General features: G+C 37.4%; 1 protein-coding gene across 1 annotated transcript; it reads right to left on the bottom strand.

The window, feature by feature from the left end:
* Nucleotides 1–12,031: 12,031 nt before the first annotated feature.
* LOC149827450 (putative aquaporin NIP-type) lies at nucleotides 12,032–16,988 on the bottom strand. Its single transcript, XM_090018517.1, has 5 exons — nucleotides 16,869–16,988; nucleotides 14,830–15,051; nucleotides 13,796–13,993; nucleotides 12,335–12,396; nucleotides 12,032–12,251 (listed from the first exon to the last, which is right to left on the bottom strand). The coding sequence occupies exons 1-5, from the start codon at nucleotides 16,986–16,988 to the stop codon at nucleotides 12,032–12,034; spliced, it is 822 nt and encodes a 273-aa protein (XP_089874643.1).
* Between the last annotated feature and the right edge of the window lie 1,397 nt (nucleotides 16,989–18,385).

Genomic DNA, 18,385 nt, shown 5'->3' with positions numbered 1-18,385 from the left:
GGCTAATATGAATGGTTCATATGTTCCAAACCTGGATTTATGATTCACCTCCACAATGCCTGAAGCTTTGTCGAGTCTTGTTGCAGTTGAATCAAACCAATGACACTTGAATATCGTAACCCTGTTATTCATGCCTAAGTCAACTCCATTATTTCCTCTATAACACCGTAGTAATCATGTTCATTTTCACCGTAGCTGCTACCCTTGACACACACGCCACTATTTATCGTTGATTTGTTTATACCGTAGTCTTTTGTATGGAATCGATAACCATTTACGATATACCCGTTGTAGCATTGCACAACTTTGGTCGGACCATTTTCTAAATCACATATTCCTTGATCTTTAACATCACCATGACGAACCTACGCACAGACATAAACAATTATTGTGATCACGATCAATTAAGTAACTTAGTGTTGTTTATGAAACTTCCTTTGATCTCGTGCTACCATTGCCTCTTGTCTTTGGCTTGAACCGAGGATGCCCACATGACGGGCATGATATGTCATTTTTCTGCTTCTTGAAATACAACATGCAGTGATTTGGACAAACATCAATCTTTTTGTAACCCATACCTAGAGCGTTGACCATAACTTTCGCACGATAGAAATTTTGTGGCAATTTCTTATCTTTAGGCAACATACCCTTCACAATCATGCACAAACGGTCAAAACATGATTGACTCAAATTATACTCGGACTTCAAATTCATTAGTTGAAGAACTGCAGACAAGATAGTGTGACTCTCACAACCGTTCCAAAGTGGCTCATCAGCATCTCTAAGTAAATCATAAAATCTACTAGCTGCATCGTTTGGTGATTCTTCATCTATGGCAGTTCTTACATCACTAGAACTCATAGCAGAACCCAATTCTGTTCCTGCGGCATCAAATATCAAATTCGTATATGAATTATCGTGCACCACATTCACCCGTGCATCAAAATCGTTTCTAAATTCTTCTCCATGAAACATCCAGTTCTGATAATCACTCACAAAACCCTTCCTGTATAGGTGATGTCTAACGCCATGAGGTTCTACAAATCGATTATTCTTACAAATCTTGCAGGGACACCTAATCCGACCTGTGAGATCTACTGTACTGACACTTGCCGTTGCAAATTCAATAAAACTGTCAACACCATCCATATATTCATGCGATAACTCATTGTCCACTATCCTACGGTACATCCATTCACGGTTTGCAGTCATTCTATCGTATGATGTTACGAATAATATCCTAACGAATTAAAAAAAAAACAATCAGAATGCTACGATGAAGAAAATATCAAATTTATCATGCAATATACTATGTCAAACAATAACAAGAATTTTGATGCATGCATTGATAACTTAATATTTTCATGTGCAAACTATTAATGACATGATACAATCATTTGAAGCATGCTTTTATTATAAAATTTCACATGGAAGTCAAAATCGAATTGAAAGTAACTACATGCAAGCATGGATACAATTACATCAAACATTGCAATACATCATAATCATTCATATCAAACAACTGGCAAACATGTACCTGCAGCAAACACACTTCAATATCTCACTAACTACTACCATGCTTAGCATGGACTTTGTACTCCAAAAATAATAACACTTCCATATTTCTACATTAAAATCATGCTCAGCATGATCTCCGAACTCCAACAAAGCAACCCTAAATATCAACAACTAAGTGAGTGTGTGAACAATAAAGTGTTACATCTAATAAATTAAATAACATGTGATACATTTGCATCACTTACTCACCACGGATATTTACCCGATTTGCATTGTTTTTGTCATTTACTTACCACAGGTGGCTGAGCACGAGTTGGTTCCGTTGAAAAATCTGCACAAAAAAATGCAGTTTTAAAAAAAACTCGCCACAAAAAAAAGGAAGCTGTTCCGGCAAGGGGTCGACTCCCCTGCTGTTCCGGTAGAGGGTCGACCCCCTTACGGAACATAGGGGGTTAACTGACCCCCAGCCTTTCCGCCAGTGAGTCGACCCCCTACCGGGGTCGACCTGCCGGAAAGGCAGGGGGGTCGACCCCCTGCCGGAAACGCAAGGGGTTAACCCCCTGCCTGTTCCGGCATGGGGTTAACCCCCTGTCAGAAAGGCAGGGGGTCGACCCCCCATGCCGGAAACGCAAGGGTTATACCCCTGCGTTTCCGGCACGGAAGAGGGTTAAACCCCCTGCCTTTATGGCAGGGGGTTTAACCCCTGTTGGAAACGCAGGGGTTAAACCACCTGCGTTTCAGGCAGGGGGTCGACCCCCCCTGTCGGAAACGCAGGGGGTTAAACCCCCTGCCGTAAAGGCATGGGGGGTCGACCCCCTGCCGGAAAGGCAGGGGGTTTAACCCCCTGCCGGAAAGGCTGGGGGGTTTAAACCCCCTGCCGTGCCGTCATCCCTTTACGGCAATGGCACGGCAGGGGGTCGACCCCCCTGCCTTTCCGGCATGGCAGGGGGTTTAACCCCCTGCCGGGGTCGACCTGCTGGAAACGCAGGGGTTAACCCCCTGCGTTTCCGACAGGGAAGGGGGTTAAACCCCCTGCCGTAAAGGCACGGGGGGTCGACCCCCTGCCGGAAAAGCAGGGGGTTTAACCCCCTGCCGGAAAGGCAGGGGGTTTAAACCCCCTGTCGTGCCGTCATCCCTTTACGGCACGGCAGGGGGTCAACCCCCAATGCCGGAAAGCACTGCAGGGGGTTTATCCCCTTCTTGAAACGCGTAGGGCGGGCGAACCTGTCTCCGGCGAGGCGACGGTCGGTCGGCGGGGCGACGGCTCGGGCGGAACGCGGGGCGGCAGGCGACGGGGCGGCGGGCGGCGGCGGAAGGCGTCGGGCTGCGTAGGGAGGGCAGGAGAGAGGAAACAGGAAAAGAGGGAAAAGGGTTCTGATCAGATTTACGCGAAAATTAGCGACGGATTGGCGACGGAATTATTCCGTCGCTAAGCCGACGCAAATATATACAACTCCTTAGCGACGGAATATGTTTGTCACTCACGGCGTCGCTAAGTAGCGACGGAAAAATACTGTCGCCCCGTCCGTCGCTAACCGCAGCATGTTGTTGCGACAAAACTTGTTCGTCGCTAAGTCGTTGCTACTTAGCGACGGCTTAGCGACGGACCATTTTTCATCGCTACATCTGCGAATATCACGAAACGTAGCGACGGATTAGTGACGGTCGCTTTTTCCGTCGCTAATTGGCGACGGAAAAATGCCGTCGCTACTATCCGTCGCTAATTAGCAATTTTCTTGTAGTGATTTTCAGGGCACTATTTTCAACATTTAGAGTGTAGCCAATGTTTTTCCCAATATTAGATTGGATATACATTCGTTTATTAATTATATAGTAACTAACCACATATGAACCAAATTCACGCTTGTTCACGTAAGAGTCACTCTTTTACTTATAATGCACCAATTAAAAAATAAATAAAATAAATTACTCCAAAGTTGCATGGATCAACCAAATTAAATGAACAACTGGATATCCCTATGTTTTTTTGACAAATCACCGGCCTAGACCATAGTGATCCCTATCAAAATATTTAAAAAATATCACAAAAACAAATATATTGGTAATCTTTATTTTTTTTTTGCAAAATTATATTATTTTCAAAGTATCATGATTAAATCATTTAGATCAATATACCACAAATTTATCTGGATATATACATGCTTTTATGGACAGAATCTGAAAAGTTTAAGTCTGTTACATGATTTTGAAACTCTATTCCTTGTCTCTATTTAAAATTTTAAAAAATACAAATGCCAAGTTTGAGGTCCTAACATTGGATTGCAACTAGGCTGGGCTGGGAAACGAGATTGGCAGCTCATTGCTCGCAGCTCGGCTTGGGAATTGGGTTAAGCGAGCCAAGCTAACTTGTTTAAGTAACTGTGCTAAGTATTAACAGGGGAAGCTTGTTTCTACTCGACTCGTGTAGGCTTGTTCTATACATATTATACATGTTTTATGTATGTATTATGTTGTTAAAATTTAAAGAAAAATATGTTGAAAAACAAGCTAGCTGTTGATGAGCTCGTAAGCTGAGCCCAAGCAAGTATTTACCCTTAATGAGCAAAGCCCGAGCAGCTTGAGTTCGGCTCATTTACCAGCCCTAAATGCAACCTTATCAAAAAGCACATTTCAATATCTTTCAATTGAGATGTATAAGCAACTTTTTCAACATAAAAATAAAAAAAATCAACGGTTGATGTTGCACCAAAAAAGTCATGAATGAGAAAATCTCGTTTTTTAACTTGAAAATACAGCTCTTAGAAAAGGAACCATCTTGAACAGGTTGTGAGGTCAATTTGAGTGTATAAAATTGACACAAAAACACCCACAGTTTGAGCATTAATAAAAAAAAAAATCACAACAAAGTTTTGAAAAATTAAAAAAAAAAAACTAAATTTTTGCACCGCCAAGAAAAAATAAATTTTCATCCATTTAACCTAAGTTATGACTAACCCAATATGACCTAATAGAGTTAATTTATTAGATGATCCTTGGAAAGCCCCTTCCCGGTTTTTTTATGTGTATTTTTTAAAACATGATGTTGAAAGTAAAATGGTATTTGAGTATCACATTTGACAGTAGTAAACTCTTGGGCCTTTGTTATTAACCACGATACTTTTTAGATGTGTTTTTATTATTTTTTTTAAACTTAGGTGCCTTTTTTATTAACGTACAAACTTCAGGTGCTTTTTGAAAATTTCCTTTTTTAATGCAATAAAAAAAAGTGTTATTTTGATTATATTAGAGGGCCAAATGAGGCATTTACTTGCAACTCGGCCCGGTCGGCATGCGAAAGTATAGCATGGTCCGGTGTCTCCAAATGCCTCACAAGACGTAATTACGGAAATAGTCTTCGATGTTCAGTCAAGGACGACAAGAGACTAGAGATTCGACAAACATGCCTTTGACTGTTGACCAATTGAATGGATGAATCAATCGCAGGTAGGTCAAGTCTCGGGAGTTAAGTGGACTCATTTGAGTCTCGAACCGCGCCCTTGGTCACGAATCTTGGGCTTGGGATTTTCTCATCCACAAAAAGAAAGAGATAAAATAGATTATTATTATTCAAGTAATATAATAATTTTTAACATGCTTATAAATTGAAAATAAAATAGAGATAAACTACATTCATCTAACAAGTTTGGCTAGTTCGTTAGTTGTTCAAAAAATAATTCTTGGGAAGATACGGATGAGGAAAATATTTGGCGATGTTTTGAAAATATTACAACAAACAAACAACAACAACAACTACGCCTTCATCCCAAAACAATTGGGGTCGGCGATATGAACCAACAAAGAAAATCATTCTGGGTCTTCCACATGAATCCTTCTCCTCCATTCATTTTTATCCAATGCCATGTCCTCGGTGAGGTTCAAAGCATTCATATCCTTTCCTATCACCTCCATCCATGTCTTCCTAGGCCAACCCCGACCTCTTTTAACTAATATATTTTCCCATTTCTCCATCCTTCTAACTGGAGCATCATTAGGCCTTTGTCGAATATGTCCAAACCACCGTAAACGATTCTCTCTCATCTTATTTTCAATGGGTGCAACGCCTACCTTCTTACGTATCTCCTCGTTCCGAATCTTATCTTTTATTGTATTTCCACACATCCATCTAAGCATACGCATCTCAGCTACACTCATTTTTTGAATATGATGTCTCTTGACAGCCCAACATTCCGTACCATATAGTAAAGCGGGCCTAATAGTCGTCCTATAAAACTTTCCCTTCAACCGCAATGGCATTCTACGCACAACACTCCAGTTGCACTCTTCCATTTCATCCACCCAACCTTTATCATATGATTTACATCTCCATCAATTTATCCATACTTTTGAATGATAGATCCCAAATATTTGAAAGATCCCAAAAATAATGTTTTGAAAATATTATTTTTTAAAATTCTTGAAAAGTATTTATATATAATATATACACGCAAATAAAAATATGAACACCAATGGGGGCTCTGCAAGGTTGGTAGGAGCTGTCAGTGCACGCCTCCTTGCGGTGGGACATTGCAAGTTCAAAACACAGTAGTACCATTGAATAACTGGTGCCGAACCCCAGCCTTGCCTTTCAAAATAAAAACTAAAAAAAATAAAAATATGAATAATATTAAAAGTATCACGCACAATATTTTAAAATATGAGATACTTCATAAATATCACTTTTTAATATAATATCAGGCTTTAAAAGTTTGTCAATAAAATAACGGTATTTCCAAATCGATGACATTTGCGACTGGTTGAAACACTTAAGTTTCAAATTCTGATCCCTTTCAAATAAAAAGTTTCAAAGACGGATCGAATCTCTGGTCAAATCTTAGGTCTGGGCTATGAACTTTCAAACCAAATATGGATCCATCTACCACTCAAATGTTGTGAATCTGACCCAATTAACTATTAGCCCCATTGCATTAAGTCGAAAAATCCGAGTCCTATCAGATCCAATCCAGGTTGGTATCCAGCCAGAGAGACCCAATTTGACATCCCTGGCTCAGGCCCAGCAGGTGCGTGTTCCAGTAACGGGATGCAGATGGCATTGACTAAAAAGTTTAGGGCATCATAGTGATTAAATTAGACTCCCTACCTTCCTTCTCTTTTTTCCTTAGTAACCCTATAAAATAATATTTTTTGTCATTTTTACATTGAAAATTTGTGGGTCTTAATCGGAAGGGTCTGGTATAATATTTCAAAAACTATTCCAGGGTCCATGTATTAATCGGACCTTCGGGTCCTAACCCAGATCGTAATCAGGTTTTCTTATTTGACACCATACCCGGACCCAATTGGGGTTGGTTGAGGTAAACCACGCCCGTTGACACCCCTAGTCCTTAATATAAAATAACATTTTTATAGCTTTCTTTTAAAACAACCCATCTTATATCAGTTAAACTTGTACCATGCATGAGCTATTATATTAGATCCGGTGGCTTCAGATTCAGCCCCAGCCAGGATCCTGTCTCCAGTCCGACCCGCATCTATTTTAAATCAATGCTGTCTTAGGTGGAGTATGATCTGACCCGATTTTGCTGAGCTCAGCAGCAGTTGCAACTTGCAAGTAGTCGACAAGCAATTATTAATTTTTGAGACTTTGTTTGCAATACTAAAAAAAGGTTGACAAATGCCATACTAAAAACAAAAATAATATCTTGTTTTTTATGCGGTCACCATTGGGCCACGCCATCTTTATAGAACTCTTTAAATGTTGTACACTAAGTCTCAAAGAGCCTTGTAGCATTAAATTTAACTTGTGACATTAGGGTTAGGCGTGCACTAACTGGACAAATGGAACCCCAGTTTGATAGCAATGACCTTATAAGTCAACAAAAACAATATAATTACGTAAAACCTGTAATTTTTAAGGATTATTAATAAATAAAAACTTTATTTTTTATCTCTAAATTAGAAATATGTTTCTAGCTTTTGAATTTTATTTATTTATTTATTATATATTTATTTGTTTATTCAAGCCAATCAAGGTATAATTTGTATTTATAGAACTATTTTAGGCTATAAATCACTATTGATATATATATATATATATATATATATATATATATATATATATATATATATATATATATATATATATATTATATTTAAATATATTTTTGATGGAGTTTGTAAATTATTGAAGTGTATTTATGTGTTATTTGACTATTGGTAATGATTTATAGGGTAATTTGCTATTTTTGGCTAATCTTGTTATAATTGGCATTTTTTGAGTTTTTAGCATTTGCGATCGCACACGAAGAGTTCATTGTATTGCTTAGGTAGCAGTCTTTGCAGACTTCAAAACTCCTCGATCTTTTGAGTTTCGATTAATTGTTCTTCACATTATTAAGGTAAGATACCTTAGCTAAACTTATAGAGAGTATGTTAAGGCACTAATTGTGTAAGCATGATGTTGCACTGAATATCTAAATGAGTTGCAAATACAAGTTATGCTCACACACTTCACTTAGTTGTGAATATCTAGGACTCTTGTAATTATAGTTCGGAGATCATGCTTGTCATGATTGTAGTTAGCGGAATATGGAGTGTGTTTGGTGCAGGTACACCTGTGTGTGGGTTTGAATGCATGTGCACTTATGAATGTATAATATGTACACAATGTGTGTTATCATACTTTGGTTTGCGCATACTATGTTGCTTTGTATGTTCATATGAATTTAATACATGGTACACATATAACTACTATGGATATGTATAAGTCGTGTTCGATGCATATTGTGAATGTTATGTATATTATCTTGTCATATGATGAACTCATTTATTCTTGTATAGAAGAAAGCATGTGAATGTTATAAATTATTTTGAACTTGTATGTCTTATTTGCTTGAGAAATATATGTGTATGATGTACGGTAGGATGGTCAATGAGATTTTGACCAACCCTTACACAATTATATCTAAGATGATATATCAATTCATGTGGGAAAAAAAACATGACTTTTATCGTGTGTATAAATCTTGAACTACGTAGGAGTTATGTATGTTGAGGTTTAGTTGCTTTGTATTATGAAATGTGCATGTTCACGTATGCATGCATATAACTCATGTTTTGTTTACGTATGCTTTAAGGTTTAATTTACGAAGTGCAATGTTCTTTGTGGCGATGATAAGATGTGTAGGATAATATGCTTATGTATGATATGATTTAAATGCTACATGAAATGAAATTATGAATGCATACGATAAATGTTTAAGTTCAATAGTGAACTTTGGTTCATGAAGCCTTATTAGTTAAATGTGTGATTTTATAATTTTAATGCCATATGAAGTGATGTATGATGCGATGCTTTGATTGTATACATGCTTATGCTTGTGTTGATGGCTATCGACTCTGAGAGTGGTCAATTGTATTGATGCATGTATCACAATAGTTTTCACTAGATATGATACCCGTTGATGAATTATTCTCAAAGGATTCTCTGTGAGGGTGCGCATGACCAAATCAGGTAATCCAGCTAGAGCGGTAAGTCTCTGTAAGGAAGTGCATTATTCAAGAGCGGGTAGCCCACAAAGACGGTATATTCTTGTGAGAAAGTGCATTGTCCAAGACCAGGTAGATCGTCCGTCTAGGGCGGTAACTCCTTGTGAGGTAGTACATTTCTCAGACCAGGTGATCCAGCGTGAATTTTATAAATCTTTATTATGAATAAATGAAATGTTATGATAAATTGTGATGATCTTCTGAGTTGATTGAGATAGCCAATTATCAATCTACAGATTTGACTTTTCTATTATAGCATGATTATATATTGAATTCAAATATGATAATCAGATCCTTATTGATTTTGGATCTTGATATGAGGCTATGATTGTGACGCTTATGTTAGCGTATAGGTGAATGACACATCACGCCTACAAATGACTAGTTTTGACTTATTAGGTGAATGATACATTACGCCTATATAGTTTCATTGCAAATGATTGTATTATGATTGTCTGAGTAAATATATTACACCTATGTATCAAGAATATCTGACTAAATTACTTATAAGGTATGTGCGTGTGTTTTACGTTGAAATGGTCAAATGTGATTTGACTTATTATTTATAAGAATTATGAATGCATATAAAAATAATGCAATGATCTAAATGTCTTAGATGTATATATATATATATATATATATATATATATATATATATATATATATATATATATATATATATATATATATATATTTGCGATGACTTGTATGACTTGAATGCATATAAATTATGCCTTATTACGTGAGTTAAGGTTGAATAGAATATTAAGTGATGAAATGCTTTTAAATGCTTTATGTTCGAATGCTTGAAATGAATGAAACATAGGACGTTGTTCCCTTGTCTATCACTTGACGATGGATGAATAATATATCTTTACATTTAGATGCTTGATATGTTTTCTTTAAGTTTGAGTTTGGGTTGCTTTACCAGACTTTAGCGAGTCTGACCTTGTTTTATGGGGGACAGGTAATGCAGGTAAAGTATGATGAGTAGTTGGAGCAAATGGCTGGTCGAGCTGCATCCTCGAAGGTCCACTCTTACCTTGCGATCTTGGTATTCATGATTTTTTTGTTTTAAGTATTTGATTGTTATCTTTAGTGTAACCGTGCCCAAAGTCTTAACCGTTTTTAAAAATCGTTTTCGCATTATAAGATCTGATTTACTTATACTTATCAAAAAAAAAATCTCAAAATTTTAATATTTAAACTATAATTAAGATTAAAAATTTTAGGGCGTTACAATTTTAGATTCGGAGATCTGTGTACTTCTAGTTGGAGCTCATGAATTTATGGTTGCAATCAATCTACCAACATGCATAAAAGTTTTGATTTCTGATTTGTTCACATCTAAGTAAAAAATATGTTAATGGGTCAGTGATAAAGCATAAAATTTTAAGTATTGTCTACTAATGAAGGTAAGGAGGTAATGATAACCATTTTCTTAAAAAAAAAAATTGAATTTTCTTTAGATCACAGATATTATAGATGTGACCTACATGGTTTGTTTAGTTGGAAATGCGTTGTGAATCATATAATTATGACAAGTAAATAGGTTTTTAAAGAAGTAAACAAATAATTGGCCTATGAGGTGCTAAAATTTCATAACTCAAAAAAATCAGTTTTTTTATACTAATAAATTAAGTATAATTCAAGTCTTGATCCTTAGGAAACAAATAATGTTAAACACATTTACCTGTTAGATTGAGTTGACACAGCTTTACTTAGGTTTTTTAGTTCATTAGTTCCTTGCCTTTATTAGTAGCAAATATTTTTTCATATATAGAGATCGGTTGTTAATTAAAATTGGTTAAAAAAATAAAAAAAAAATTGAAAAAAGGTCCAACATAAATGATGGATAGAAAAAACTATTAATTTTGGAGTGGCTGAAACATTAATTATTTTATAGTTGGTTACCAAGATCCGTTTATATGGTTTCCATTATTTTATATCAATTGGAAAAGCTGTCTTACTATCTTTGAGGTCAGTCGAATATATCTTTTTTTAGATACAAATTGCTAGTACAATAAAAGGTCGTACATGGCCAGTCAAATATATCTTTTTTAGACAAAAATTATGAGTATAATAAAAGGTCTTACATGGTCAGTCAAATATATCAATTATTAGTTTTTGTTTAGTTATGGTAAATAATATTGTGATGTCTATTTGTTAGCTAGTTTGGCCTACATGGAGAAATGAGAAAAACTCTAGTAGGAAAAGAAAGTTTGACCTACGAGAGATTTTGATCTGCGAAGTTTTTTAAAAGAAAGTTTCACTTGTTTGTGTAGCATGAGAAAAACATAGTGGAAAAATATAAAAAAAATGAGAAGAGGAATGTGGTGGGTGGTGAAAAGATGGATGGTGAGTGGTGGCAAGATGGGTGGTGGGGAGTGTAAAAATAAATTCTCTTGTTAGGAAACATTCATCCACCCCCTTCCATGGAGAAATGTTTCCTATCAAAAAGTGTACTTTTTAAAAAAATCTCTCAACAAAAGTCTCTCTCGTTTAGAAGGGTCAGAAAATCAGTTTGAATTTTTCAATTTTTATCACTTATCCTACATCTTTCTCACTTCCAAACATGCCCTTAAGGCTGACACATGAAATGCCACCTCCAAACCCTTAAATCAAGGCTCACCATAGGGAGGTGGTGCATCCATTCTCATGAAGCTATCAACTACCACTTAGTTCAGCTTTAATGGTGCATTAATTGACTGTCATCCTTTCCAAACACCTTTGGAAATGTATCCAAACAAATGCTGTGAGAAGTGCCAAATCCATGCTTTTCACTTCATATGTGGAATTCATAGCTGCAAGCCCAGGCGCCTGGCTCCAAAACATACCCTTATTTCTTCATATTTCTCTCTTGTTACTCGAAGAAATGGTACCCATTCATCTTATGCTTAGGCATCGTGAATAAAGAAAAAACAATAAATTTAAATGCTTAATTAAATATTACATTTACATAAAAGTTTGATTGTTTAACATGCGCTAATCTTGAATGAATCTAATTTCATTGTGCATTGTTCATTGATAAGCTCTTCAAGAAGGAACTGCTCTTTGTGATTTCTCGCAATGGTTTGTCAGTAAATCTAATGAGGTTATAGGCAAAGGCACCAACTATGGTACCCACTGGAGGACCAATGATGTAAACCCACAAATCTTTGTAATGACCCATAACAATTGCTGGTCCTAAACTCCTTGCAGGGTTCATTGATGCTCCAGTGATGGGCCTACACATGAAATAAAACTAACTTAAAAAGAATTTAATCATTAAAGGAAAAATCGACCACAGAGAGAGAGAGAGAGTGATTACCCTGCAACCAGCACATTTAGCAATATGGTTGCCCCAACCGCAATCCCTGCCAATTCACCAATCTGCAATATGGAACAAAGCTTATAAATGGAAGATCAAAAAAATGGAAAAGTAAGAATACAGTTGCTTGCTCCTTGTGCTTGCACCTTTTTTTTATGATGAGGAACCCTCGCCGAAGCAAGGAAAACCCTGGGTGGGCCCGGGGTGGCAAAACTTGACACGACCCGCCAACCCGCCTCTTAGGCGGGTTCGGGTTGGGCTTAAACTAACCCGTTTAATAATCGGGTCGGCCCGCCTAACCCGTTTATTAAACGGGTCGAGTTCATGTTAGGGGTATGTCAACTCGCCAACCTGGCTGACCCGTTTAATAAATGGGTTAGGTGGGCGGGTCAACCTGCCAACCCGACCCGCCAACCCGCCCACCAACCCAACCCGCCAACCCGTTTACCCGACCCAACCTGTTTATTAAACGGGTTGGTGGGTCGTGTCGGGTTACCCGTTTAATAAACAGGTCGGGTTTGTGTTTGCCACAGCCGACCCGTTTAATAAACGGGTCGGGTTCAGGTTGAGGTATGCTGACCCGCCAACCCGCCGGGTCGACCTGCCAACCCGACCCAATTGCCACCCCTAGGGTGGGGCCCCACGACCACCCTGCCTTACGTGTCCCGCTTCTAAACAGACACACTCGTGCACCAGTAGCGTTTGATCTTTGTGCTTCCACTTTCAATTATCGACCTTTTTTTTTAAAGGAATCGATTATCAACTTTTAACAACTAAAGTTAATTGGTCTTTCAAGGGGTTTAGTATACCACAGTCAGGGATGAGTTCCATAGGAAAGAACACTGTTAAATTGATTTTGATTATTAGAAAACATTGGCATTTTACATTCTTATCATATAGTTTGAGTTCATTTATGTATTCATATGCTTAGAGTTAGCGTTTTAGCAATCCACTTAGGCCATGTTTTCGATTTTAATTAATCACAAATGAGAAAGTTTTGGATTCTACATAAGATCCTATAACAATTTGAATAGAATATGGATGTGCTTGGGTTCATAGTTCCCTCAAATTTCCCAAATCTAACCCAAGATAATAACTGTACAAAAAAAACGATGCATATATACATGCATTATATTTATACCTTATCATAGAATGCAAGTGTAACCGGCTAAAACAATTTTAGAGGGTAAGGATCCAAATCCAAACCAAATAGGGTGCATTATGCCTGGCTGGGACGAGACTGGACCTAGCTTGACCTGGGTTTATTGATTGGTCAGGTTGCACTTCTAATTCGTAAATGTAGATGAAATATTAGTTTGACCTGGGTTAGACCCAACCAACACGGACCATGGACAGGTCAAACAACCAATTCATTGAGACCTCCATGAATCACAAAAATGGGCAACGTAGCTCAGTTTAATTAGCTCAAACTGTGATCTTATAGGGTTTGGTTACACGTACCGCTCTAGTGTCAGTGGCCACACCCGAGATCACAAACATCAAAATGAAGGAGATAATGATTTCAATGACTAGAGACTGAACTGCAGATCCTGCTGGAGCCGTTCCGAAGTAATCTTCAGGCTTCACATTGAACAACAAACGTAGAGTGCCACTGGCCATAACTGAGCCCAGTACCTGAGCTACCATGTAAGGTAGGACCTGCATGCATGATGCCAAAGAACAGGTGAGAGAGAGAGAGAGAGAGAGAGAGACCTAGTTGCTTTTTTTTTTCCCTTTTTTTTTTGAGGAAGAGCCCTAGTCAACTCAGTTTAATAAAACAATAAGTTAAAGTGGTGCAAGTTTTTTTTTTAAATTTATAGAGGGAAAACCCTGGTTCAGGTGGTGGGGTCAAGTCGACCGGGAGAGATTGGTATGCCCCCATCCCAAGTGGCTAAAACCCCACCAGGGAACCTGCTGCTTTGACCATAAGACAAAGGATGCAAACTAAGTGAGACAAGTTGAGCAATTGAGCCTTAGGCTTAGGATTCATTTGAATGAACAAATGCTTTCACATGGAAGTAAAGATGAGATTGGTGCTTCCAATCTCTAGTATACAGGCGATCGCATTGAGCAGCCACCATTTAAACTCAGCTTCTTAAGTATTAGGACCTCATATAATAGGCTTATCAAACTGATTTTGAACCTATTTCATGTGCCCAAACAAGCTCACTACCAAGCCCAACTTAGCTGAGCCACGAGCAACTTGGTTTGCTTACTAGTGACACTTTCTGACTGATATAGGGCCATTAGAGCAGTCCATTTTTAGGTAAAGCTGTGCTTTTTCAAAGTATGAATAAGTGCACCCTGAAAATCTAACCGTTCTTTCAATATGGGCTATTTCATATCCCATTATCCAAATTGTTACATCTAGGCTGTCGATGCCAAAAGCCCTTGACTTGCCCGTTTAATGTAATGGGTCTCATTCAGCCAAGCAGCATACACACCATGAACAGGGAAAAATTGCTGGGCAAAATGTGATAGAAAAACTGACTGACCTCTTTCCATGGGAAGCGCTTGAAGATGGCAAAGGCAAGGGTGACTGCTGGATTGAAATGGGCACCTGATATATGACCCAACGAGTAGACCATAACCATGACAATCAAGCCCCATGTTATGCATATTCCAGGGAATGTCACCTTTCCATATATGTCGTTAACAACCACAGATCCGCATCCAGCAAAGATTATACAATATGTTCCGAATAACTCGGCAATGATCTGCATTATAAAAAATTCATAGTGACAATGATGGTGGTGGTGATAGTGATGATGATGATGATAATGGTGGTGATGATGGTAACTTATAGTATCAATTAGTACAAATTTTTTCCTCTTTAAATAAGTTTCGCTCTACCAAAGTTGTCAGACTAAGAAGCGAAAACAATATGAGGAGTAGAAGCGAGAAGGGATGCGTTTTAAAATATATAGGAAGCATGAAGCGAGAAATAAAAAAGATATATGAATTGAATGAAAATCGAAATAAAACACAAATAAAAACTAAAACAAAGTTTATTATTTTTAAATTTCATGATGTTTTAGTATAAAAAATTATTTTTAACAAAATCTAAAATTGATGACTACCGATTTAGAGAAAGCACATGGAATTAAGGGAGCAGTGTGGGAGTTTGGGAAGAAACAGATAAGTAATATAAAAATTAGAGTGAGAGAACATATAAGAAAGAATAAATAAAACAGAAGAAGCGTGGAGAATCGAGATTCTCATCAAGTTTCAAAAGCCATGAGTATTGTGATCTTGAAGAGAGTTTTTGAAAAGCGAGCCGAACCACCTATCTAATAAGCTTACCGTAACTCGCCCACACAAAAAAACTATATTCTAAAATGCCCTCAGAATTGTGATCCTACGCGTCAAATGCAAGATCTAAGTTTCAAAATTTTAATCCGAAGATTCCTTATCCTCGTGGATTTAAACTCTCGGGTAGTCAGACTCACCCCAAATATAATACATTATTATATGCATAATGAACTACATATCCTGCCAACAGAACACAACTATCCATACTAAAGTTTTTTTTCACAATCATATATATGATTTTTTGGGGATGGTTGAAACTATCGAGACAACATGTGGCAACACACATTCAATAGTTTGATAAAGTATTTCCACAACATACTAAATGCATTTATTTCAACGGATAAAAATACACATTGATAGCCTTAAGTCCAAGTACAAATCGAAATTGGGTAGGCTTTTATTGTGCATTTGTACATATGCATGAACTTTTTTCACTGTTTACTGCAGAACATTAAAACCAGAACTTTTAATCTAAAAAAGATTAGTAAAATATTTAAAAAATACAAAGTCAATAAAATAACAATTAAACTAAATACCAAAATATGTCGTCCTTTTTATTTAAATGGGTGCACATTAATAACCGTAGTAACTGAAAACTTTATTGTTGGAAAGCCATTTCATTCTTAGGTATTTTTTTAGGAGGGAAATATTAATGGATATTTCATCCCTCTTTTACGGATAAACACATATTAATTTTATCTTATCCATTGCCACATTGTGATGAACAATTTCACACATATCTATGTCTAGCTGCTATTACTAAGAACTATATCTTAGTGTCACTTTTTTTTTCAATTACAGTAACTAATATCTCTCTGTCATTAGAAAAGCCTAGGTGATGACCCGAAGAGGATTCCCAAGAACACTAAGAAACTGCAACTCTACCGATTCAAGTATCACAGAATGAGAAAACTTCTTGCTAAATTACCGACTCCAGAAGGATCCAAATTACCTTGGCCACTGTTGAAGGCCTTGTTTCTAGGACTTCATCAAATCTTTTTTTTTACAGTAGGAAAAAAATCCAAACATGGTTCAAGGTTTGGCCTTAGATGGAAGAAATAAGACTGACAAAGTCAAGCCTGTTGTAGATACGGAACAATATATGCTGATGCTGATGATGACCATCGCTAAACTGAAGATCTATAAACATGGCACTATGGACCATACCCCATAAATAAATAGATATACAGATACGTATTTAGATAATATAACTACAACATACCTTCTGTATGAACATGACAGATGGGCAGCAATCCTTATTGTGGGGTGTCTCTGCAGCTCTACTGTATCCTTCTTCCAGCTTGGAGGCATCTTCTTCTATGCAGTCTGGTCTGCTAGACATGGTTGGTCCTTTTTCCCCTGTAACTGCTTTGGTGGCCAAGGGATTGATTGCTCACAGAGCAGGAAATCACCAAAGTTCAAAAGGGAAAGGAGTGCAAGAGCCCTGGGATTCTTTCTCTCTATATATCACTGGATAGTTTTGAGAGTTAGGCCGACAAACCCGGCCTTCCATCCTAATCCATTTCTGGCCCTAAAATTTCGGACTGCCTTTAATAGGAAAAGGCACGGAGGTTGAGTCACTCGTACAACTGAAATTGGTTAGGTTAGGTGGCTGACACATTGTTTACTCACTCTATAAGTCACCCATATTATTATTATTTTGGATGATCGAAGGAAACCAATCACTGACCTGGTAAACTCGCCCCCCCCCCCAACCGGAGAGACTACACCTAGTTTTGACCTTGCGGCAAGGGATACCACCCATGGTTTTGAACTTGTGACGTCGTGTCAAACTTGATGATATTCACAAGTAGCCCCTATCAGATGAGCGGAAATGAGACATGGCCACTTGCAGATTGGCTGGTGTAGACCGCACACAAAGAGCTGATTTGAACTTGTGAAATAGGCGCGGCAAGCCAAATATGAACAACCGGTGTTCGTCTTGGCTCGTTTTGTATAAGCTCGTTAAGTAGTAGAAAACTATATTTTACAGATATTTTATACCACTAGAATACATGGTGACTGTCATCTAAGGTTCCTACCCTTTTAGAGGGATACCAGAAAAGAAAATTATTACACTGTTTAGTTTTTTTTTACCATTTTAATTAATTCAAAATTATTCACATAAGAACCGTTATGAAAATTCATATGCAATAACAATTTCAGGTTCTTTCCCTGCCACATAACAGTGTAATTGTTTTAAAACCAAAATTTTTCAACAATGAAATACATGGTTGAAGTGCTTGGCTTGCAAACAATAATTAAGATCCAATCCTATTGCTTACACTTTGAAATATTGATTTTATTTTATAAATGAGTTAGTACCATCTTGGCTCAATAGGTCTCGATCGGTCCTATTACTTGCAGTTTTGAAAAAAAATGTTTTTTGGATCGAGCCAACTTGAGCTCAGGTCTTTTAGCTTGGGCTTGTCATGAGCTCGGCTCGGCTCTTCACAAGCATAAGCCAAGCTTGAATACCTCAAGTTCATCTTGTTTGGCTCAATTACTAAAACTTTCTATCTAGGCCTAATGGGCTGGTCGACCTGACCCATGTGTGGTCTGCTTTTGATGTTTGATAATGCTGGGTCGACTGATATCGAACTCATTTTGGTGTATCTGGGTCTGACTCAACAAACACAACTTGGATGCTTTATACACTAGTTTTGAACCTTGTACTTTAATGTACTAAACATGTTAAGACATCCCTCAAGACTCTTAACCCTAAGACATTTAGACCTA

Source organism: Nuphar pumila, chromosome 10 (genome assembly GCF_984573655.1).
Source record: "Nuphar pumila chromosome 10, dmNupPumi1.hap1.1, whole genome shotgun sequence".
Classification (NCBI taxonomy): Eukaryota; Viridiplantae; Streptophyta; class Magnoliopsida; order Nymphaeales; family Nymphaeaceae; genus Nuphar; species Nuphar pumila.
The sequence above is the reverse complement of the archived record's forward strand: the minus strand, read 5'-3'. Positions and strand labels throughout refer to the sequence as shown.

Excerpts from the sequence above, each read along its gene's own strand:
- LOC149827450 (XM_090018517.1), bottom strand. The coding sequence starts at position 16,988 with ATGTCTAGCAGACCAGACTGCATAGAAGAAGATGCCTCCAAGCTGGAA. Across the intron at positions 15,052-16,868 it reads CTGTCATGTTCATACAGAAG|ATCATTGCCGAGTTATTCGG; the intron begins GTATGTTGTAGT and ends TTTATAATGCAG. Across the intron at positions 13,994-14,829 it reads AGCGCTTCCCATGGAAAGAG|GTCCTACCTTACATGGTAGC; the intron begins GTCAGTCAGTTT and ends TCATGCATGCAG.